This window comes from Seriola aureovittata, chromosome 8 (assembly GCF_021018895.1).
Source record: "Seriola aureovittata isolate HTS-2021-v1 ecotype China chromosome 8, ASM2101889v1, whole genome shotgun sequence".
NCBI lineage: Eukaryota > Metazoa > Chordata > Actinopteri > Carangiformes > Carangidae > Seriola > Seriola aureovittata.
Genome location: NC_079371.1, coordinates 9,474,680 through 9,500,398, shown reverse-complemented (window position 1 = coordinate 9,500,398; position 25,719 = coordinate 9,474,680). Strand labels below are relative to the sequence as shown.

At 40.6% G+C, this 25,719-nt stretch overlaps 1 protein-coding gene across 4 annotated transcripts in view; it reads right to left on the bottom strand.

The window, feature by feature from the left end:
* Nucleotides 1-25,719, bottom strand: part of atp8a1 (ATPase phospholipid transporting 8A1) — a 103,768-nt gene that overhangs the window by 18,282 nt on the left and 59,767 nt on the right. For all 4 annotated transcript variants that reach the window (XM_056383602.1, XM_056383604.1, XM_056383599.1 and 1 more), the window contains 8 exons: nucleotides 25,185-25,324; nucleotides 23,358-23,496; nucleotides 19,573-19,637; nucleotides 15,727-15,899; nucleotides 13,262-13,445; nucleotides 11,157-11,267; nucleotides 5,042-5,116; nucleotides 3,481-3,603 (listed from right to left, as the gene is read on the bottom strand). In XM_056383602.1, the coding sequence (XP_056239577.1) occupies nucleotides 3,481-3,603; nucleotides 5,042-5,116; nucleotides 11,157-11,267; nucleotides 13,262-13,445; nucleotides 15,727-15,899; nucleotides 19,573-19,637; nucleotides 23,358-23,496; nucleotides 25,185-25,324 (1,010 nt within the window). The remainder of the gene's footprint in view (nucleotides 1-3,480; nucleotides 3,604-5,041; nucleotides 5,117-11,156; nucleotides 11,268-13,261; nucleotides 13,446-15,726; nucleotides 15,900-19,572; nucleotides 19,638-23,357; nucleotides 23,497-25,184; nucleotides 25,325-25,719) is intronic.

Below are 25,719 nucleotides of genomic sequence, written 5' to 3'. Positions count from 1 at the left end.
AACACACACAGAGAGACTGACAGGTCTGACAGAGATTAAACTGTTTTCATGGTAATTATTAAGGGCCTGGAAAATCGCGGTGTGGACCGCAGTCTGCGTGTGTGTCTGTGTATGCAAGCACGCAGACTTTGGATGAGTCCTTTAAATCAATACTGCCACTCCAAAACCACCTTGTTTCAAATTTACATTATGCAATGGCAGAGCCAAACAAAACACTAATGGCCGATGTAGCATGAAACAGCCGTGAAATCTATTCTGCCAAAAGCTGCTCCACATTCGTGCCCCCTTTTCCTCCTCTGTGCTGACCCAGACATTGGTGTTAATTCTGAGAGCTGAAAATTTGTCAAACCCAGAGAGTAAACGGCTGATGGAGGAAAAATAAAAACAGAAAAAACATCACATTTTAATCTTTGGCCTCTTTTTAATCATTGAGTTTTGGCAGACGGCCAGTCAGAGGCTTGTTTTCTTAAAAACACCACTTTCAACAACTCCAGCAAATCTGTCAGTAAAACATAAAACATGACTTATGAGACAAAATGGACACCCTGAAAACTGAAAACGTCTTGGGATTCACACAGGTTAGAGTCATATTAGAATAAATACTAGTACTGCTTTACATCATAGGGGTTGTTAAAAGAGACATGAAAAAGAAAGGAAAGGAGTAGAGAGTAAAGCAGTACAGTGGAAGAAAAAATCTTGCTCTAGACTACGAGCCTTTACAATGTACCTTGACCTCAGTGGCATGACCTCCTCACCTTTCCAGTCGACAAAAACTAAGTCCTGTAGCAGCCACACCCCCCACCCAGGATTACCTCACCCTCCCACTGTGTACACAAAACCCAATACAGTGAGCAAGGGGCGGCAGAGAGCTGCCCCCGCTCCTCTAACTCACACTGTACTAAATTATCACTAATGTTACAGTCACATGTTTATCCTAATTAGCCTCCCACTGACAGGCTCAGCTCTCCATCGGGCTCCTCCTAAACTATCCCATCCCAAACATCCTGGGGGTGCAAACAAGTCCCACTTCCCCTCCACAATAATGAATGCTAATGAAATCAATAAATGTTCATAATCATTTGTCACAGTAGGATCTTCCCTTTCGCCCCTCCAGCCACCCTGATCTCTTTCTTTCACTTGTATCCCGGCAAGTTGCTAAGGATCCCCTCCAAATGAATGCCCAGTCTGTCCTGTAAAGATTCAGCAGCCCTTTGTGGAACTCCTAATTGCCAAAAAAAAAAAAAAAAAAAAAAAAAAAAAAAAAAAAAAACACGCACATGAAAGCCAGTAATTAATATCGAGCCAAATATTTCCAGAGTTTCCCACCCCCTCCTGTTTCTTTTTGAACGAGTGAGGTAAAATAAAGAGTTTAAGGGGTGATTGCTGGTGAACAGCTGTAATTACTACGACCACATAAAAGGGAGCATGGTTTATTAGAGTGACTTAAGTGTCAGGAATATGTAATTAAAAGTGAACCGGCGACACAGTTGAAGCCACGCCTTGAGTTTCTAACACCCTCGGTCACTCCCTTCTCTCACCTCAACACAAACAGCTTTAATTCACAAAGACAGTATCTGTTGTGTACAAAAGAGCCAGGCGTGCAGAAAGACAGGCTTCGAGGGGCCAAATTCCTGCTGGATTTTCTCGCCTCGCCTCGGGCCAGCTGCAAGGAAAATATCTCGGGAAAAGAGTGGACAAGCCAGCAAAAACAACCTGCTGACCTGGCCGAGTCATCATTTATGGGTCTTGGAAAATGTGGTCAAACAAAATTGAGGTTCATTTACTTCTGACTATCAGAAGCATACTTTTGTGAACCTTTTTTGGCATGAAACGTTAATGAAGTCTTGAAAAAAGTTAATGAAAGGAAAATCCACTCCACAACTGAATTCTGGCAACAATTCTGGAACAATTAAATCCATCTCTAATCTATTGTGTAATTAAGGGAATAAAGACAATGTCTGATACTGTCAACGCCTGTAAAAATTACATTTATCCAGAGACAACAAAAAGCACTTATGTTGTGTGCAGTATGTCTGTTTTTCTTCATCTTTATTTCCTCAGCTTTTTTTTTTATGGATTTATACACAGCCACTAACTTATTAATCAACAGTGACTTTACAAATTAAAATGGTTTCCATATTTATTTTCATTATTAGCCCAGCTAGACATTTGCTCAAATAAATTCTTTTTACATCTAATAAAACAGAAATATTAGTAAGGCTGTGATTATTTTTATCATTACTGATTATTCTACTCATTTGCTTTGTATATAAAATCTCTATAAAGTGTCAAAAACAGTGCAAAATGCCTGTTATAATTTCCCACAGCCCAGGTGATGTGTTCAAATTACTTATTTTAATCAGAGAACACTCAAAAACCCAAAGAAACCCAAATCCTTACTTGAGAAGATAGAACAGGAAAATGTTGATTGACTGAGACTGACTAAAGAGATTAATTGATTATTCAAATAGTTGCAAACTATTTATCTGTTCAAATAATCATAACTGTATTGCAGCTGTAGACATTAGCGTCAGACGATGTGATAAATACATTTTGTTAAGGAGGAATTTGGAGGATTTGACTTCAATAGGCTGGATCTAAATGTACTGGCTGTCTCCTGTTGACAAATAAACCTTTAACATTTTTTCTATCAGCAGTCTGAAAACTGACTTCTGTCACTTTTAACAGAAGTGAGGAGTCCCAGCTCAGTAATACTAGAGGAAATCTACTGTCATCTTATACACGCAGTCTGGTGCTGCATGGGTTAAACGTGATCTGACAGCCTTGCTGTTAGAACAAACAACTCCCCCACTTAAACAAATTGCATAATTTCCTGCAACAAATGCCATCACACAATGACAGCACACTCTCTCTATTCCGTCCTCTCTCCGATTCTTTCTGCCGCATCCCCCAACCATCTGACCTTCCCTGCCCCTGACCGTCATGGCCAATCCCGTCTTTAATCCACCTCCATGCGGTGCTAACCAGGTCACCACGCCTATGAGGAGGGTCCAGGAGTCTCTGGCTCAGCATGGAGAAAGGAGGAGACATCTTTATTATCAGCGGGGAAAAGCTAACGGACAGCCCCCGCCACCAGACAGAATAGGTCAAACCAGGCCAAACCAGGCTACAACTGGAGACCTTCTGACCACAGCTGCCAGGTCACTGTGACGGGAGACGCATCAGTCGCTTGCAACAACATGACAGGAACATCTTGTGTCAATGTGATGTTAATTGGTTGTAATAGCTGGAACATTTGACCTTTTCATTTGTTTGCTGGAGCACTAAGTTATTTCTCAATTTTATGATATAATGGGAAATTACCAAATTTTTTAGTGTTTGGTGATACTTAAAACAAGTTGAGCCGAATGAAATTACCAAAATGACTGATAATGATACTTCCCTTTAGAAGTTGCATAAAAAATCATCTTCCAGAGGTGTTGAAATGACATACAGTATTTAAACAATTCATTAGGTTACCTTGGTATTAAAACCCATGGCATTCTGGGAGGTTTTGTAGAGTTCTGGGTATTTCAGCATGTTCTCTTTCCTGCAGGAGCGTTCAAATATTCCCAGAGTGAGAGGAGGCAGAGCAGTGAAGATCTACATAAGGAAAAAAAACAAAAAAAAAACAGAGAAATATCAGTGTTTCATTCAGATGATTTGATACTAATATTTTCATTTCCAATAAATTAAAAAAAAAAAAACGCAAATGATAAATTACTGTAAAGCTCTTACCTTACTAAGCAATAACATTGAAATAAATATCTAATGAATGAATCTAATGTCTAATTATTTCAAAATTATGGTACATGTGTGTTTTAACCATTGTCACTATTTCCATATATTAACATTTGTAGCAGAATTTGTTTCATTCTGTTCTCCACTTGCTCCTTATTTAATTTACATCATTGAAGATCAGCGACCTTAAAACCCTTCAGGGTTTCTTATTTTGATTTGTCATGCTTCAAGTCCGTTCATATGCAAAACCCATCTCCAGTGAACATCTGCCATACTCTTGACTAAGAAGCAGGTATTTAAGCCTGGCTAAAGTGTAATTTCTAAGTGGTGTTGTAATGTTGTTTGGTATAGCAGCTGCTTAGAAAGTGGCGAGGGTATTGTGTAGCTGGGGGGCTCAGCGGGTCAGCTGGTGTGAGTTCCTTGGAGGCCCATCTGGAGTGGGAGTCTGTAGGACCAGTGGGCCACAAGACATGCTCCACTGGACTCCTTCCTTATTCAGAGCCAGACCAAGGAAGATCTCCACTAAGGGGCGGATTCAGCTCACTGCCTTCGACAGACTCCCACTGAGTCACAGGAATTCCCCTAGTTTTTAGATAAAGTGAAAGACTGAACCCTCTTTCCACCCCCAATACAGTACTGATTCTCTAAGGTAGTGGTTTATTATGAAACAAATGCAAGAGGCAGGGCTGTGGAAATGTCCTTGTCAGTTAACAGTCTGTCTCTCCCATTAATTATTTCCATCTGAGGCCGATCAGGAATGTGGGGAAATTTCACTTCACGCTTCTCTCATTCGTTTTTTGTTTATTGAAATTAGTGGATTTTAATAAACAGTTTAAAGTTACAAATCAACTCCTTGTGGGCCTAACAGCATGGTATTAAAGATCAGATTTGCAGATGCACATTTTTCTCTTCTATTAAAATCATGACAGATATGAAATATGAGTTCATTAGAGGTGGTCCCATTATAGAGCCCAGTGGGACTCCCTATATCAGCAGCCAGCTCAGTTGCTGCTCCAGTCTTCCTATTCTTTTTATCATTCAAATGTAGCTGCCCTTGCTAACTACACTCTTTGGGGCAAGTCACGCTGTTGTTCTTTCACATTCAGTACATAGTTTAGGGCACTGAGGGAATATGGACTTGACAACAGGTCATAAATAAAGGAGAAATTTTTCAGGATGTTGATGACATAGTCGTGCAATGAAGGGATCAGTTTTGGGGCACCATGGCAAATCAGTGCTATGTCAGAAAGTGACAGGGGTAGAGTGGGCTCTTTAGAGAGTAAATTTTATAAACACTCACCACGTTGTACAAGCCGATACACCAGCGTTCAAAAAGAATTTGACCTGAGAAGCCATTGACGAACGCGAACCAGATCTGAGGGACACAAAAATACATCAAAGAAGAGCAAGAACAGCAAGTATCAGCTGAGGAAAACATAATCACAGATGTTTAATACACTTTCTATATATGTATTAATCAATCTTAATGACAGACAAAGATAGCAAGGATGGTAGCTTGTCCAACACACATTTTAATCAGTGAACCACATTCATACTGTAGGCTTCACTCAAAGTAGATGATGAAAAAAGTACAAAATCTCTGTAGTCTTTCCAAAAGCTCTTATGTGTATGTGTGCATGCTTTCCATTAGTGATAGCAAAGGTGAGTGGTTACTATTATCTGATTTGAGACAGCCACACTGCATCTACAGACCAACCATCCATTTTTCAGTCACACTACATTCTTCTTGATGTCTTATGACAAAAGACAACTCAGATAGAGAAGTGCAGGATCTAGAAGTCTTATAATATGAACGGATGACAGAGAAAACAGCTCCTGCTAATATATCCTTAAAATTATTGCAAGGGTGATGCATTTTGTGATAACGGTTGTTTTGGTAAAAGAGGAAAAACCTACTGACCTGTGATCAACATGCCATTAGGATAACTTAGATAAGTTTCAAACTCAGGAAAGACTGAGGGGCCAAAACATTAGAAATGAGAAAAAATGAGTGACAGTGGGAAAGCCAAGACCTCCAGATGCCACCTCTGTGATGCAAATTATCCCATCGATTCATTACAGGATTACCTACAAACATATATCAAGCCCACTGTTTCCCTTCATGATCTACCTGAAGACATGTGGGTGACAGACGAGGTTAGTTATAGGGGCAGAGCCAGACCTGTGGGACTCTGAATAATGGAAACTTTGATGTATCGTGTCAGGAAAGCGAGACAGAGGTAATGTAAACCATATGCTTGGTGGAGATGAGGCTTATCACCATATCTTGATTAGTCATACTTATCTGAACAAAACAATTCCTCTGTGACCAGGACAGAAGCCAGGTATTCTGAAAGTTATTTTAACATGCAAGTAGATATAATATAGATATAGCAACAGATATAACATCTAGTGGGAAAAATCACACATTTTTAATTTTTGATTGTTGTAAAGTAGATTTGTCTGACACATCCTGGAGAAAAATTGCATGTACAATATGAAAATTGCTTGTCCACCGACAGTGAATCAAAATTTGCTCCTCACATTGTTTCCATTTGACACTTTGTGGTCCAGAGCTGGCTCTTGCTCATGCCAAATATGTCAAGGGAACATCAGGGGTGCTGTGTTTTGGCCATGGCCAACCAAGCATTTCCTCGCTTCATTTAACTTCATTATGAAGGCATGAACTGCTACAAATTCTCAGATTGGGACAAAGCCTGTTTGAGGGCCCCACCCGCCACTGCCACTGTCTACACAACCAATACCAATTTCCACTGGCCTTTCCCATTTAATCGTGTAAGCATATGCATGAAAACAAATGTCTGTCACCCCCACCCACCCCCAATTCTCCCTTCATTCCCTCAGTTTAAGAGGAGAGGCCGGGTGCCTATAGATGAGGCCTGTTTATGAATGTGCCCCCAAACCCTGGCCCTCACCTCCCCTCCCTGCCACACCCACCCATCACAGATCCCACCCTCCACTCCATCAGGTGCACTCTACCATGATGTTGTTTCTTTATATGAGGGGTGCCTGTTTTCAAATTCATGTGGGATGGACCATGTGGCTCTGTAACCATGAGAATCCGAAGGTGGACAGTACATCTGTTGGCAGTGTGATAATAGTTTTAGGTGTTTTGGGTCTTGGCTTGCTGAAAAATACATTCAGATGCCGTTGCTACGGGTTATGTGTAGAAGAAGCCCAAGCCATGAGGCAGGTTCAACCATTAGCGTGGCTTAAGCAATGGTAACGAGAGGCTAGCGGGTAGGTCAAACTGCTGAATTAATTACAGCTCTGCTCAATGAGAGGCTCTGGGCTGATATATTGTTGTGCTAAGTTAAAAAAGGCTCCTATTCATAGCATGTGGTAACTGCTTCTGTGTGAGTGTTTTGGCCTGGTCCTTGGGGTCCCAATAGCTTCTCTCTCTTTCTCCCTCTCCCATCTCTTGAGGGACAGATGCATTGATTTGCTCATTAGGGGAAGTACCAGGCAGGATTTTTCTTCCCCTTTTCTTCTCCTCATTGAGTGCCACTCAGCGAAGGGGTGTGGCTGGCCTCTCTCCCCGACTGCACATCATGAAAAACAGTAATGGGGGGAAGCGGGAACTGAGAAAAGGGGGATTGGGCAGCGGCTCGCCGATCAGAAGACTTCTTGCATATTCATCAGCGAATCAAAAATCATTGATTCCATGGCTGCGCCACAGCTCTGCAGGTCTCATCTAGAAGTAGCTATGGGATGGAAGGGGTGGAGGTAGAATGACATTTGTCCCCAACAATGTGAGTCCTGATACTGTTTAAGCTTAGCATTGCTGAATTGCTAATGGAATTTATACACAAAGAAAGCAAAGAATAAAGAGGAGACATAAAGAAGGAGCTGATATGCTGGGAATATGATGAGCTACAAACAAAAACTGTCCTACAATGCCAGGCACGGCCTTGGTGTTTTCATTTGGAGCACTAGTGGTCGGCAAGCTTTACTCAGCGACTCAGAGGCCCTAACAACACCGTGCCGCACTGAATGAGCTTTCATGTAATTGCCTCATAAATGCCACTTGTCCATCAGTCCCCTCTTTAGCACCCTGCAATGTGTCAATCAAACATGAGTGGCCAGCTGGATCGTTCATTTGAATTAAGCTGCTATGGCTTCTTTTTGGGAAGGTCTCTTAGCTTGAAAGAAGTTGAATTCAATCCTTTTCACTCCTCTTCTTCGGATCACAACGTAATTTCTAACTTCTGCTTAGTTTGCTAAGAACACATTGTTAAAAAATATTGAGTGACTATAACTCTGTTTTTCAATCACACAGAACGTTATGCTTCAAGCATGATCATGCTTAACTGTTCTTATTAGCTGTAAGAACGTCAACCATTGTGATCAGCGTCAGGAAAACCAAAAGAAACACTGTGAAGCAGCTCCAGCAGTCAATCAGTCATCGCCTGGAGTGTAAAGACCTTACTGTCCGAATCAAAATTAACCCTTAGTGAGTCACAGGAAATCCTGAATTGTCACAACTGTGCCAGGTTACGTTGCGCTCACATTCACATCTTCAACAATAGCAGCAGAATCCTTTACCCTCCTACTTCATGTATTAAAACTAAAGAACTAAAGACTTAGTGGAAAGAGATGGAGATGAATAGAGGCTTCAACACAGTTTCCCAGTCCTGGCATTCAAATTGTAACACACACTGTACAGGACAATGGTGCTTTGAACAAAAAGTTAAAATTCCCGTCAACATCCTTGATTCACTCTGAGCAAGGTATCCTGGGAGTCGACGAGAAAAACATGAGAACACAAAAGTAAACCTATTAGTGTAACAAATGCAGCTTTTACCCATACCCTGGGGTTGCTGGTGTGTTAGATGTCAAGATCTTGCAAAACAGGGACATTTGAAATATTGAAGCACCCGAGCAGTGAAGAAATGTCCTATTGAATCCCTTGAATTCCCTGAAGGAGAGTAGCATGGGGGTGGGGGTTATGTTTTCAGCAAGTAACAAAAGGTGTGCTATAAAGAAGCTCGCCCTGCAGACAGAACTATAGATGTTCCACTTGTAGGAAAAGACCTGCTTTGAAAAGAGACCTGGTACGTTTCAAAGCAGCGCTGCAGTTGGACACAGAAAGAACGGATAAACAATGATGAGAGGAATTTTGACCAGGTTTTGATGTGATTGTAGAATACAGGTCAGAGCAGAGAGCAAAAATGAAAATAAAAGACAGAGGTTTGAATAGTCTTGACTTTGTGTCATATATACAGTACATTGCAAGATGTGCCACCTCTTTTGGACTTCTGAGATAAACGTTGAAAAAAAAGTACACTGCATTAAACAAGGAATGAAAAGAAATATAATATTTAGGCACAGATGAAATGTCATATGTAATGTTTTTGCCCACAGAAAATCAAATTTGCAGCAAATTGAATTTCATTTTGAACTTGAATATTTAACTGGTATTTTACCTTATCTGGAAAAGGGCAGCATGATCAAACAGTTGCAGTACCTACAGCTGCAGTTATAGCCTGGAAAGAGACCAACTGCCCTCTTTCACTTGAGGTCACAATAAGCCAGAAGCAGACATGCTGGAATGTAAAAGGTAGTCTACTGATTTTCCATGGCATATAAAGTAGAATGAGGATGAAAAAGGGGATCAGAGGTTAAGTGTCACAGAAAGAAGATCAACAAAAGAGAATTTTAAAGTGCTCATATTTCCATGACAGCTATGCGGTGATGATATTTTAAAAACATGTGGCTGATCCTTTTCTGCCACTGCATAGCATGGCCAGGGAGCACTTGCCAAATTGTCCCCTTTTCACAGAGGAAAGATAAAGTAGGAGTGTAAATCATTTACTTAAATACCTAAATATTTTTTCTGTTCTCTTGTGTTACTATAGGTTCTTCATGTCAGTCCTTACTTGTCCAGTTTTTATTTTTAATTTATGCTGGTAAGTATAGCCTAAGATAATTTTTCCACATTGCGGGCAATTAAGTTTTTATCTAATTACCTTACAAAATACCGGAGTAATGTCCTGGCATTAAACTTGCAATCAAGAACATGATTGGGTCTTATGATCATATGGCTGCAAGTCTTCAAGGCATGTAAATTACATGCAGAAAAGTATTGTATCTCCATTAAAACATTCCGATATATAGCGAGGGACAAAGTGCGATTCATCACTTAGTGGCAACTTCTGATGTGGTGATTTTGAGAGGCTGCAAAGTCAAAGTTTCTACTTCCGTCAGACAAGTGCCTGTCCGGTAGATCAAAACATCTGAGCACTCCCGATGATAAAGCTGCTGCTGATAGGAAGCACTTAACCTGTCTGGTCATTCTTGGTTGTTGCTCTGAACCTGCAATCAGTAATGGGTCTGGTATCTGTTTAATGCCTCAAACCCACCGCACACCAAGAGACCACTGATAAACAGGGAGAGTGGGGCTTGATGCTAGATAGGAACAGCATTTATTACTTAATATTAATTTTCCATACCAAGAATATCAGTACAAAAAAACTTTAATAATCACAGAGCTGAGCCTCTCCTTTTAACCCAAACTTGACAAGTTCTCCGATGCAGATGTGGTGGGTCCCAGTTTTCACATATGAATGAATGACAGATTGAATGTCTCCCAAAATCTGTCAAATCATGACATCTAAACACTTGGTAACATACTTTTTATATTTTAAACTTTGATCTAGCAAAAAATAATTGAAATAAATGGGAAAATGGGAAATAACTTATGTGATTCCCAATATTTTAGAAACTGTTATCACATACTGATACTGAGATTTTGTTGTGATAATTATAACAATATTATTATGCGACATTAGTCACCTGTAAATAATCGTTTTGCATTTCATTTTTTGTGTGTATGTACACTGGGGTCCAAAAGTCTGAGACCAATTTCCACTTTCACTCCAATGGGAAAGTCGATTTTCTGGACCCCACTGTACATATCTGTCTGCATCTGCTGTCTACAGAGTACAAAATGGTAAAAAAAAATATCCTGGGGCATCAAAAGAAATGGGTAGCATCACTAGTGAGTACATCACAATTATTCATTCAGCTGTGTGGATTAATATTCTTAGGCTTCAATAACTGGCGAGGATTTCCTAAAGGCAGACTTCCAGATAAATAGGTATAGTTTTCCCTTCATTACCGTGTGTGTGTGTGTGTGTGTGTGTGTGTGTGTGTGTGTGTGTTTGTTTGTGCATTTTCTGTCCAGGCATGTCAAACTCAAAACATTCACCCAGGAGCTGCACAAACTGGCAGGTAATGTGAGGGGCCAGTCAAGAGAAATACAAACATGGAAACTCTAACAAGGAATCTTTACCTTTTTATAATCATGTCATGCGGAAAAATCTCAAAGCTCTGCATTCAGACCGGGTTCATTACATGATGCTCAGTCTTGAAAATTACTGTGCAATAGTTACCTCAATGATGTAGAGGACAATATTCTTGTAGAAGCAGTACAGGATACACTTGGCTACACGGTTGTAATTCCAGGCTCCATGGACGAGCAGCAGATTCTTCAAGTATTTGAACTGTGTGGGAGGGAAGTAAAAGGACGAGATGAATGAATAGTCAAAGTCTGTGTACAGTACACTGTCTAATGGTTCCTCATAATCAGAGATCAGTGCTGGAACACTAAAGCAGTTACAGGAACTTCAAGATTAAAGCCAGCAGAGGGTTAAAGGACTGATGAGGCATTGTGGCCAAAGCTCTTACTAACACATTCCACAAATTTCAAGTCAAAGATTGTAAGACTGAGCTTTGAGTTCCTGAAAATGGAGGAGTTCATATGGGGGTACTTGTCTCGAAGGGCTCAGAATAATAGTTTAATGCCTTTATAATTATACCACCATTTACTGTCTGTGGTGAACTGACAATTTTAGTGCAATTTCTGGATGATAAGTGTGATTACATTGGAGCAGAACTCCAAAGCATGTGCTTCATCTTAGTTGTCAGTAAATAACGCAAACAAAACACACAATCTACACCACATCCTCTTGCCATCTGACAAAGGGAAAAGTTTTTAAAAGCCTCTGAAACTGGAATAGGAGATAAGAGAAGTAGATCTAAATTTACATTTTTGAGAGAAATGTAATTTCATATATTTGAAGGTCTACTTGTCTTTCAGTGGCACTGCAGTATTCCTTTGTGAAATGAAAGCAGAGTGGCGGCCCCTGTTTAGTCTGATCCTTCGATTGGTTGGCTCAAACATCAGTTAACACTGATCTGAGTTGATGACGGACGGACAGCAGAGGTGCCTCAACCCAAAGCCTCTTCAATGTTCTCTTGCTTAAACAGATTATTCTGAGCTTTCAAGTATTAAATCTTAGAACCTGGCTCCCTAATAATCTACAACAGCAAGGAGCCCATCTGGTTCTTTACAGCATTAATATAAATCATGTACAGGAACAGAAAAATAAGTTACACAACTTCTCAGGATTGATTTCAGTTTGCAGGCTGCAAATTACAGTTAATGTACCGTCACGCCAATATATGGAAAACACCACTGGAAGTCTGGAGGTGTAATTTAATTTGATGCTGGGACACAAACTAAATCGATTATAAGAGGCCACCTGTCTTTGAAAGACATACATGTTCTACATGCCATGTGGATTGAAGGGGGCACTTAAGACAAACCCAAGTCTCTTGAATGGTAATTGCATACTGCAGTACAGAGAGTGCACTGTGTCGTAGTCACCAACTGGTTTCCCATACTCTCAAACCCTGTGGCTGTAATAGAAACATGATGTACTGAGTAGCATGCCGTGTAGAAACAGCGCCATGATACAGGAACTACAGACTTTTTGTTGCTTACCGGTATCACGAGACGATACAGAGTTTCAGACAAACTGGTTACTAGGACATAAGTATAGGTTTAAGTAGCATTTTGCTGAGATCTGTTTCTGTATAGTTATGTTGGGAGTTGGGTGTCAACAGATGCCTGTATTACAGGTGTTACTACTTCACTGTATAAGCTAATGCCCCGGAAGACATAAGATCTTTTGTTGCACAGTACAATGTGCCGGGCTATCACATGTTACACTTGAGAAGACAATGACAGGATTGACAGTTTGTGGAATCTGACTTTTAGAAGATAGAAATGGGAATGAGTATCAGTGTCGGCTGCAGCTGCAGCTTCAAACCGAACACATTCGGATCAACTTAAAATCAGATTGGTTTTTAAAAAACATGGTTTTAATTTTACGTACATACTTTAGCTTAGTGTCAGCGTGTGTATATTTTTATTCCTACATAAATAGCTTACAATAAAATTTTCATAGGTTTTGCTAATTAATCGAATTGTGAGACATAGTCATAACTTTCTTAGCTCATTTCAGACAACAAATGGGATTGTATCAGATGGTCGAAGTTCCTAAATTATGCATTTTAACTATAAAATAATAACTGGTTAAGTTTCCACTTTAAATACTTGAGTCTTTCGTTACTAAACACTAATCAAGAAACAACATACTTTGATCAATGTCACTTTTTCTCACTTGATGTGAGCACCTGCCATCTAGCTCACCTGGGCAATGGAGTAGTCAGAGGAGTTTGCTGCCTGCAGACCTTCGTTGCCTGAGATTCCCACTCCGACATGAGCTGTCTGGATCATTCCCACGTCGTTGGCACCATCACCAATGGCCAGTGTGATCACTTTCACCTGTTTCTTGACCATCTCCACCACCTCTGACTTCTGAAGAGGAGATACTCTAAAAAGGGAGCAACAGCACATTACAAACTGGGACTCTAATGAAACTAGTAATAGGTATGTGTTGACCAGCAAGTGCAATTCTTGAGGAGATATCTGCCACGTAAAATTGGTGCTATAACAGTGAGTCATACAATACATAGGGCAAAGGGGTGGAGTGTGGATGTGAGATTATACACTCACCGGCCACTTTATTAGGTGCACCTTGCTAGTACCGGGTTGGACCCTCTTTATTGATAATTATTCTAAAAGAATTTTGAGATCAGCACCTGGAAAAACCCAAAGCATGCAGGGTGTGGGGACAGGACTCATAGTGACCAAGTTATATTGCTGTCTCCATCTTTCTCTCTCCTCTGCTCTCATTCTGTGTCCTGGATGCAGCACCTTCCTGAAGTTTTGCGCTGAAGTCTGGGAGTATTTATTTGTACTTTAGAACGTAACCACAGTGAAACAATCAGAAAATAATGTTTTCTTGAGTCACTGCTTTGTTCTCTGTAACGTCATTCCCTCTCTAGCTCCGCTCAACAACCACTGCTCTCTCTCTCTCTCTCTCTTAATGAGCTAGGGAGGGGCCAGCTTTGAATTGTGTTTTTACAAACAGCAACCACCAAATCCTGCATTTTATACATTTAACTTGTGTTTGTCAATCACCATTTGCACAGTTGTTTGGAGTATTCCTCTGTCCTTGCCCACTGACTCACCAAAAGTCTATAAATTTTTACTACAATCAAATGAAAAGCACTGACTCTGCACAGGTGGTTTCCATTTATGTGACTCCTAAACCCAACGGGTTGCCCTTCTGATGATTTAAGAGTGTCCTATTAAAGGGGATGAATGTTTATGTGCACATGCATTTTGTGTAGAGTTGACAGTGACAAGGACACAACTGAATGAACTGGGAAATAAGATCACAAAGACTACTCGTCCTATTCTGGAAGATGACTTTCCCCTGTCTACTGCTGTTTCTCCCTCCTCTTGGAGACCCTGTAAGACCGTTCTTAGTCGGTCCATTAAGCAGAGCCAATCATTAGGTTGATGGCTGTGAAGCATCTTATAACTTCTCTTTTACAAGACTTCAAACTTGACCTTATCCCCTCAGCAAAGCCTGGAGCCTCCCACATAGGAGCTTACTTTTTGTCCACTAAAATGGGGGTAGTGTACAGTAAAAACAGCCTCCAGAGATGATGTTGTAAACTGCATGTCTGTCTCTAGATGTGAAACTGTTAATGTTTATCTTCTCTGTGGTTTAAGAGGCCTCATTCATCTTGCAGCGTCTCTTAGTGCCCACTGAGTGTGCACAAGGCAAAGGCAGGTAGAGGTGGGGGAAAAAAATAAATAAAAAAATTGATGTAATGCACTGAGTCATAGTGTGGCACCTGAAGGTTTGCTGTTATTCTGAAAATATGGTGCTGACTTCTGGCCCCAGACCCCGTCACGGTTGCTTGAGTATTTAAGTACTTCCTATTACTTATGTGGCCTGGGCAAGTCAACAGTGTACCTTTATAATGTTGAATGTTTCAATTTAAATTCATAACTATCGCACTTTTTAATTTATTGCCATAAAAACTCTTACTGGCCTTTGTGGCAAAGACGTTATACTTTATAGTTCAACCATAGAGCTTTTAATTTAATTGCAGTCATTCTTTAAGAAAAAATGCTGAACATTACTCACTTCCAGATTCTCAATTGCGAAGATTTGCTGCTATTCTGTTTTACGTCACTGTAAAATGGGTTTCAGGCTATTGGTCTAACAAAACAAGCAAACTGATGACATCAGCTTGGTCTGCCGGGTTGTGTGATGGACAATAATTTTCAATAATTTATTATTTTTTTACTACTCGTAATATTTGACAGTTGACAAGATCAGTTTGGTCCAGTTGTGAGAGTTTGATGGTCCATGTCCATATTGTTTAGAGAATAATGATTACAAAGCAACTCAGTTCTCAGAAATGATCAATGACATGTGGAGGTGGAAAATTGATACCTAATTTGCCATACTTAATTTTCCATCTCTTTATACCTATATGGGCTCTTTTATGGATCTGCTGCATTTAAGTAGATACTTGGGAATGGCTTCATCTTGTGTCTAGTGCACAGTACTGTGTGAAAGTATTTAAAAACATAATTTACTTAGACTACTTAGTTTGTTTAGTGTTTTTCAAACTTACAAAAAGATTCAGTAAGAAAAGTCTGTGCAGCAAGAACAGTATTTTCATTCTTTCATGTTGGTAGGTGGAGTAATTGTCTGACGTTTATTTTATTGTTTCAGGGGTAAATCTTACCTGCAGCATATGACAGCTTTACAGGAGAGGGCGAGGTCCAGGAAGTACTGTCTCACTCCGAATGTAAGGGCGTATTTGAGAGTCTTCCCGTCAATAATGAGAGCAAAGTCGTTTTCCTTGTAGAGGGCATCTCCCAGCATTCCACAGTGGTGGCTAAGTAGTTCCCTTGTTCCCTGCGTGATGGAAAACATTTCATGAATTTCAGTTTAGTGTAATTAGTCATTATAATTTCAAGTCTATGGTGATATGCACTACTGTTTGCTATTTTAGCCCTAGTACAAGTTGATTATAACTAATTCATGAGTCAGTTTGTAATCATTTTACTTTAAAAGCATTTGTCAATTCGTCAACAGCTAAAAAATATATTATACAATTAATAAAATCATATTATCTATTTCCCTGGCAAAATTAATTAAGTGCACATGAACATCTATAAGAGTGTTTAAGAAAATGATGATAAAAAATACAAAAACATGAAATATATATTCTGTGCTTCATCAGCAATATTTCAACAGTTAATTACAAAAATAATTGCAAATGTTAAATCAGTTTTTTTTTTCTGGCATTTTACAACCTTAGTCGCAGCCCAAAGAAGTTTCTGTGTTAAGAAGTTCAAGTCTATCAATGAAACAACATTTGTACAAGGGCTACATAAACTTGCTTCACTGCTTGTGCCACTACATTTTGCAGTGCAACACAAAGGACTCCACAATGGCATTCATATTACTTACTCTCTACTCAGACAGTCCTAGTGTTTTAGCTCCTAAATGTTCTTCTCGTCTCCAAATAACATTCGTTTTAAATAGTTGAGACAGATCTGTCCACTCTTACTGCTAATCCCCAAATGCTGCAGTGCAGCTGCTCTCAATATTTAAGATATTTATTATGTTTCTCATGCTTATTACAGTCAGCTCTTGGCCATAAGGTGATAACATAGACGAGCTCTGCAAATGGACCATGTTTGCTCATAGGGTATATACAGCTATGATGATGATGGACGATGAAAATCTACAAATATGAGGATATAGTGTCCTGGTGTACAGTCATATGGACTGGATGGATGGAGTGGTGAGATCATCATTGTATTCATCATTCAGTCATCTTCCCCACAGATGGTGAAGCCATTAGGAGATAAAAAAAAAAAAATTCTCTATGGAACCATTTTCTGAGGGACCGGTAGATGTACCACATGTATATTTCCAGTAAAGTAAGAAATATTTTAAGAGTCACCTGGCCTCAAAAGGACAAAAATATTAGAGAAGCACTTCTTGCAATAATATCTATAATGGTGGTGGGGTAGTATTCAGCAAAAGTACTGATACAAATGGTTAAGAGTGTTCATGATTTCATATAAGCTGATATACTGTACATGTGATAGTATGGGGCAGAGTAAAAAAGGATGGTTTCCCAACTGTAAAACTATCTAAAGGAATATAATAGACAAGAAACTGGATGTTAAGGGGTTATATGACTTTAGAAGGGAGAAAGAAAAACTTAAATGAGCTGATACAATGTAGGGTATCAAACACGATGTGCCAAACAGATGCTCAAACAGCTGTAATCATTAAAAATGGTGGTCATTAACAGGACTGGGGGAGGGAGGGGTACGGCCTGGTGTTGAGGTCAAATATGTCAAAGCAGTCAGACTGTACCAGGGGAACCATGCAACGTTCGCTTGGCATAACAAAACTTTGAAACCCCAGCTTAAAGGAAATATTTGGAGAAAGGGGCTTTACGTTTCACAAAGCGAGAGAAGTAGAGTGAGAGACACGCACAGAAAGAGATGATGGATTAACAGAGGAGAGAAACTGAGCAAGAGGATACAAGCAGAAAGCAGCTGCGAGGACTTAGCCATCCCTGATGGTGTGTGTAAAACAGCACGAGATGGTGAGCAGTAGAGAGGCGTGCGTGTGCGTGTGTGTGTGTGTGTGTAGGTCAGAGTAGATACAGGTTGTAAGATCCACATTCAACCACAAGCCGAAAATGAAAGTCTTCATCACAGTTAAAAGAGTGATTTTAGATGACATCTCGGTGTGAGTGCATCTCTGTGTGTGCTTTGTATAAGCTGGTACACCATATGTATGAGAAGGTATTCACTCTACTTGGGGTACAACCTATTAATCACATACTGTGATAAGCCAAGTTTACCATTTCCTCAAGTAGAGCGGCCATTTCCCCCCTAATTTCCACTGAGGAATTTTAGCACTAATGCTACATGTCTCCTCCTAAAGCCTCTTTGTTATTGCTATAATGACCAGTTTAGCCTATGTGACTAGCTAGTGTTTGGTTTTGGAATGGGTATGTGGCCTCCATTCAGAAATCCACAAGAGCTTCCCATAAAGACTGAGCTCCGTTGTTGATATAGGCCTTGAGTGATATAGCCAACAGGACATGACACTCTTGATATGGAATCTGGACATTTGTATGGATGTAATGTCATCATCTGTCTTTAGGCTTGGAGGCACCCAACAAAGGGATGTTTGACCTTAGTTAGAAGTGTGTGGACATGTTCTTTACCTTTACTTTTCTGTCCCTCATCTCACTGAAAAACACACCTAAGCCTGAACAGTCAAACTGTGTGCGTATATTTTTTCCGATCCAATTTTCCCCTGGATAGTGCATTATTACTTTTTGATCTTCTTTTGATCTTGATTTTGTTATTAATAACCATATAAACACAAATAACCTTTTGTTGAAAAATAATGAGCTCAATTTATCTGTAACTGTAATTTGTAATGATTAATATACTAATACTCAATAAGTTCTGTTAGTTCTCTAAATGATTAAACACACTGACTGGAAGACAAAGCTTTTCAAAATGACCTAATCCTACCTTGGAGACCGAGTTTCACTTTGGGAATTTCAGTTCAACTAAGATTTAGTACAGGGGATGTCTAAAACTTTGTCCTCCCTTTGATAACCCTTTCTAAACACAGCAAAGAGGGAAGCCATGCTCCAATTACTCTCTTATGCAGCACGAGAGCACTCAGAATTACCAGTCCTGCTGCCTGGTCCTCTGTTCACTGTGCCCCCTTCGTCTTGGTGGAGAGTTTTAACAAACTGCCTTATGTAAGCATCTGCTCAACCACAGGAGAATAGGAGCTGACATTTCAAAGTGCCGGTCTGTGTGCTTTATGAATGCACCGACCCCAAATTTCTACCTCTGCTCTATTTATCACGCTTAACGACTGGCTGACAGAGTGAAGGCCGTCCGTCATCACCCCTAAACACCCCCCTGCCGCTTTCCCCTCCTTTACCCACTTCTTCTCACTGCCCCACTCCCCCATCCCCCCTTCTTGTCCGACAAACTAAACCCAGTCAAGTCTCTCCTCCATCTGCAGCTCCTCTGCTTCACTTTCTCCCGATGGAAGTGCAGGGACTTGCCCTTTTCAATTTCAGAAACAACAGACAAGTCTCTCCTGCCGGGGGGTCAACAGACTTCTCTGTTGGGTGTCTTAAAGATGTTGGAGGCAGATTTGGGATGTGTGTGTGTGTATGTGTGTGTGTGTGTGTGTGTGTGTGTGTGTGTGTGTGTGTGTGTGTGTGTGTGTGTGTGTGTGTGTGTGTGTGTAAGGTTCCCTGTGGAGAAATCTTTCGACAGGGGCTGGTTGTGGAGATGAGGGGATTATTAAACTCATGGATGTCCTCACGTCATACATTAACTTCAAGATCTGTAACAAGCATTTTCAAATATTTCTTGAACTGTATATAATGGCTGCCTTAGTAACTACAGTCTTAGTAAATCATTTTGTGAAACAATGGTGAAGTTTATGAGCTTTGGTTAGGTTATTAGTTCTTTATGTAAGAAAGTCACATTATTTAAAAAGTAAAATGCTAAATACTCACATCAAGAGTGTCTTCATTGATCACAAGCATCCCCATGTTCTTGGTCAGTAGTTTGCAGGAATGTCCTACAGTAAAAAAACAAAAACAAAAGACAAAACACCATGTTTTAGAGAGTGAGAGAAGCAGAGAGAATAAATTAAATCAATACTAAGTTACTAGATCAAATTGTTGTTTACTTTAGTTTCAATAACCCCCTTTTGCTTAACAACTTATCTGCATGGAGCCCAAACATACATGTGCACAAACAAACGGATAAAACACCAAATAAAAAAAGAAGAAAACATAATTAAACAAATAAGGGATAATACAGGATGCAGCAATACATTTTGAAGGATACCAATTAAAATGTTACAGCTCAGAGCCAGTGTCTCAGGACATGACTAATGAGTTTGGTTTACAAGGGTTTGTCAGTTTCCTGTTTTAATAGGCAGTTACAACTCTGAGTTACCCAACATGGCTCTCTGGGGAGTATTCCCCTCAGCTCTTGGCCGGGACAGATGCTCAGGGTCACCAGCAAGGTGGTAGAGCGCGCCTCCCATCGGGGAAAACAAAAATGTTTCTCGAATCAAGACTGAAGCCTTCAGTTTTGAGCTGTGGCTGTATGAAAAGGCTGCCATCTGTGGCATAACCACATGAATATTTGTGGGCTTCAACACTTTGCTTCTGTCTGGAAAGAGATTTTCGTTTCTTTAAGGCGGTTACCACAAATCCCATGTTTTGTTAATACATGGGTGGCATTTTCTCTGAGTGAAACTGAGATAAGATTATGCATAAAACACACAAAAACACAGTCGCACTCAAACACAACTGTGCACACACAGTACACAAACATAGAGGGGGCCTTGCATGCGGAAATGAGTAGGCTTCACCCCCAGAGTCAAAACCAAACAGGGCTGAGGTCTGGGGTCTGGCAGATTGTTTTCTTAAGTGCAAAGGTGCAAACGTCAAAAAATTTGCCAATGTGTGGAAAATGTCTCCCCATCTCAACACTGTCTCTACCCCCTTCCCCCTTGTCAATTCCTGCCACAGCCCTTCCGCTTAATGTGTTTACCTTAAGCTCATTTGACTGCAGCCAAACCGGCTTTATTGTATTTCACCAAAGAAAGTTGAATTCCTGGCCGTTCTCTGTCTCAGGCGGAACTAAACACTGCTCCCATAGGAATAAAAGAATGTGTAGCAGCGACACTCGTGTCACAGTTATCTGGGATATTGCCTCGGGAGCAACAATTATAGATACACGTTTTAGCCACAGTAGGCATTTTAAATGGATAAAACATTGTGACTAGGATATTTGGAGGCAGGAAGAATGGGGACCTGAAATTAATTGTACAATTCTAAGGTGGGAAAGTAGGTTATATGGGGCCTCATATTAGTGTAGGCCAATAAGAGGTTGTGTTTACTCTTTTATTTGTCTCTGCTTAAGGGGATGATGCATCCTCTGGCCAAAATTAACACAGCATTATGTGTGCTTCCCGTCTGTGATACCTTAAGTAAAGTGAGCAGTGTTTCCTTACAAGTGCACCAGCAGGCACTGTCCTTTCATTGAATTCTGGCTCATACCTGTTCTAAGCACTACGTACGTACAACTCCCCTCAACAAACAGCTCACAGCACTGGGAGCGTGTCCCAGAGTAAACATTGCTCTTTCCTCAGGCAGCCAGACACGCAGCGTCAGAGTAGGTACTGTACATTATGTCATGATAGTTAAGAATTAGAGACACACTGAAACAATCTTTACAGTTTCAGATCAAACTGACTATCCATGCTTCAATGTCATAATGTGTGAATGTGAAAATAAGTAAACTCAACTGTATTTATGCCCCATATTCTGTGCCAAGTGAGGCATTTGGGTGGTTCAGGCCACCTCGAAATGCAGACAAATCTAAATATGAAGGGCTAAATTCACCGGTCCACGTGTCAAAAGGTGCACCATTAACCCTCGCAATGGAGATCGTCTTTCAGTGAGGAAAATAGTAAAAAACAAAGTCAATATTGAACGCAGATTTTACAGAGCGACTCAGTCAAATGGCGGACCTGTAAAAATACTTCCAGTGAGCCTGTGCTTCTGCAGAGCCTCCTCACATCTGGGCACAGTGGGCACAAAGGGCTGATTCAGTCAGGCCACAGTGGTAGGTATAGCCACAAACGGAGGTACTTTTCATATCTATTTTTCTGAACTCTGTGTTACCAAGTTGGCTGTATTCAAGGTTGATGCATTTGCGGTAATTAGCCACATCTAAGAGCAGTAATACCAGGGCCATTTATGGAAGATGAATACAAGCTGAACTGGCAGACCAGAGTTAGTCATTCACCTTTCTGATAACATCTGCAAGGCAAAAACCTCTGGGGGAGCCAGATACGCAAGAGGTGCCTGCTTGTGTACATATGCATGTTATTTATTTCATGTCAGTGCAGTGTGCTCATACATCATCTTGTAATCTGCGACAGATACTTTTGCTAGATATGTGTGACAGAAAAGCATTCAGCTTGTCAGTAGTTCGTCTCACTGGGTGAGGAATGACCACAGGACTGACTGGAATACCTGTAAGAGGCTGGAGTACAATTTATCACAGCACAGGTCAGGTTCACTTAATATGGTTTGAGACCAAGTGCAAATGCAGGACTTAAGTATGCCATGATGCACAAAATGTAATAAGAACTTGTGGTGCAAATGACTATTGATGATTTTACATTAAATGGGAACCAGTTTTACAAATGTATCAGTTTAGTGGAAAAGAGAGGTACTACTTGTTGTATAATGTCTTCCATGGCTCTCGACAAGCTCTTGACAAGCTTTCTAAAATAAGCTTGATGATGCCTTCGGTTGGGGTGGAAGACCACAAGTTTGAAAATGTAAAAAGTCTGGGGGTCTCTGTTTGAGGCTAAAAGCTCAAGGCTGCATTAGCTGCTAGGAGCATAACACGCCCAGATCTCTGACCAAACTGTCGTTGAGCAAGTTGCATTATGGGCAAAGAAGGCACTGAGTTTGACTCTGGTATCTCTGGTTCTGATGGATTTAGTTTAATGTTTATTAAAGGAGTATACTTTTAAATGCTTCAACAAAGCCTGTTTTGCAAGCTGAAGGTGTAGGGGTTGAAGGAAGTGGCCATTTCAGTGGTAGGAAGGGTTAAATAATGATATTGTTTTTTATTATGGGAAATGTATCATCCAGTCTTTTTAGAGGTTTACACATACTAGAGATTGAAACTCAGGATATCTCAGACTCTCCTACTACTCCTACTCACTACTTATGAGTTTCCCAACGTTATGGGAATGCAATACAAAATCACAGAATTACACCTTTAAATCCTGCATATTTTATTAATTGAAGTTCACTATGTGATCTTATGGAGGCCCATGTGTCAGGCCCTGCACCATAGTTCATCTGCATTTCTAGTATCAGCCTGTTTGACATCTGGTAGCAGAACTGAGCTTTTATTCAACTTTAACATACTGTATGTTTTGTTTAAACATCATGTGAAATAGGGCGGCAAATTGTTTTAAAGAGATTGCGCTTCAAGTGGAGGATGCAGATTTAAGCCTCCAGGTCAGCAACAAACTGAAAACCAACTACCAGAGTGTGTTGACTTTTGACCTCTCCTGTACATGGCTGGGAGCATTTTAAAAGCAGATTTCCCTGTATAGGCTGTTCAAGAATTGTACCATTTTCTTGATATGACTGCTGTGATAAAACAGCACGACAGTTTCAATTATACAAATCAGGGCAGAATCCAAGAAAAGAATGAAGCTCAAATATCATACACTCATTTTACTGTTCCTGCTCACCAATATTGATGGCTGTTTCCTGTTTGTCCCCGGTTAGGATCCAGATCTTGATGTCAGCCTTCATCAGAGTCTCTATGGTCTCGGGCACCTTATCCTGGAGCTTGTCCTCGATTGCTGTGGCCCCCAGGAGCTGCAGGTTCTACATCAGAAAAAAAGTCAGTAAGTGGTTATCATAACAGAGGAAGGCCTTTAAAACGTCATGTGTCAGAGAAACATGTGAACCGGGATTGTGTCACTCACTCAGTCATGTTTTTTCTCCTCATCAGCTGCTCTTGTTTATCAACCAGAAAAACCCACCACAGACTAAAGGGGTTTTGGATCAGTTACTGTGCCCCTGTATAAGTGTGTGAATCTGTGGACACAATCTCTCCCACACAAGTACACCCACAAAAACCTGTTGGTGTTTCCCCGGGAAACTTAGTGGTTCGTTGGGGTTGGTTGCGGGCTCATACTGGCCCATCATGGGGCCAAAGATTTGACAAGACCCAGGGGTAGAGGGGAGACAGGAGCCAGCAGCAGAGGAAAAGCAGGGGAAGTTCTTTAAGTTGTGACCTGAGCCCTGCTGCCTGTGCATCTGTAGCTCTGTATGAACCACAGCGCAGAAAACTGCAGTTGGGGAAGAACATGACTACGTCTGATGAGTCCTCGTTTGTCGTTTTGGATGTGAACTGTTCTATTGTTCCTGTTGTTGTTAAAGGCACTTTTTGTGGATTATGATACAAAAACCACTTGGATCAGGATTTCAACCCCCAAGCGAGGGTGGAACGATGTAGCATTAAGAGAGTGATTGCTACAACTCTGAAGTCAACCTTACTGTTTCTAATGTGTAAGAAGAGATGTTATAATGTTATAATATATTGTAAACTGGGGCTGCAGCACAGGTGGGTAAACCACTGGTACATTTTATTACTGTTAGTTGGCTGAGCTAAAGTGCAAGTAGTCCAAAAATAATCAATTTAAGCTTGAACCGATCAGTAAAGTTGAAGAGAAACGTTTCCTCCAAAGACCGGAGCAGTTTACATGTACATACTCTAGAACACAATAATATGAGGTTAGGAAACCCACAGTCACTTTGTTGACAGTTTAGGGAATACGATTGCACAAGCTGACTAATTAACTAATTCCTATTAAGGCTGGATGATCTGGAATTTATCGCATTTTTACATTTTCTTTTACAAAAACAAATCATACCTACGCATTTTGTTTGAGGGATGATGTGAAGGAGAACTTCAGATGAATGTCTCAGGCTTTTAAATTTCACTGCAACTCCATTGTGCCCTCATGTGGCGTTACTGTGCGCATTTATAAGTATGAGTTGCCCTGAAGAGCAATGAGCCCCAAAACCCTGGCAGCATCAGTGCCAAACTCTGCCCATTAAGCATTTTCCTCTCTGAGAGCTTTTATGTTGATTTCATGATTGATTGCCTCCATTTGTTTTGGGCAGCCAGGAGCAGCCATGAAGAACATGCCAAGTGGTTGATTTACGACTGTGGCTTCCTGTGTTTGACTAGTGCTTCCACATAGACCCACCTCACAGAAAAGCAAACCTACCTGCTGGTCAGACCTTAAATCTCTCACACAAATACGCACACATAATTGTGCAAACTTTTACAGGTTTCCAGGTGTGATTACAGATTACAGTTCAGTTCAACCTTTGCTGCAGATGCACAGAAGGTTATAAAACAAAGAGTAAGTTGTGTATGAAGAAAAAGCAGCATGTAGCCACCTAAATACCTTCCACAGTGAAATGTTTGTCTGTCTATTATATGTCCCCAGCTCATTTTATAGGCCTGCAAAACAAAGCTGACAGTTTTTCACTTAACAAACCTTTTCTATCAGTTCGTAGCTCTCTTCAAGTTTGAGGGCTCTGTTCTGCAGGGAGGTGCAGGCTCTGTGGTGGAGCTCCAGCCACTGCTGATAGGACGACTCACTGATGTCTGCCACCGCAAAGCACAGAGTGCGCAGCCCTGGATGAGGAAAACAGCATGACAATACTTGGGTCAAATCTCTTGACTTTTTACTATTTTCCATTTCAAGACCTTGATTTTTGACAGGATTGAGCTCTCTGATGTTAAGGAGCCTGTGTATATTCTCATTTGTCCAGGTCATAGTATCCTAAAGGAGTTTTTTTAAATCGAAAACAACTGGACTAGGTTAACTGTGACATCATCATCCTTGTGAACGCCCACAAGAGGTTAAATACCTGGGTCTCCACACCAGAAAGTAGGACCAGTCCTAGCCTGGTCAGATGCGTACACAAACTGATGAAGCCTCTTGGATGAGAGGTGAAACGTCTTCCCAGACAAATAACCTAGTCCAGTTGTTTTCGATTTAAAAAAACTCCTTTAGGATACTCTGATGT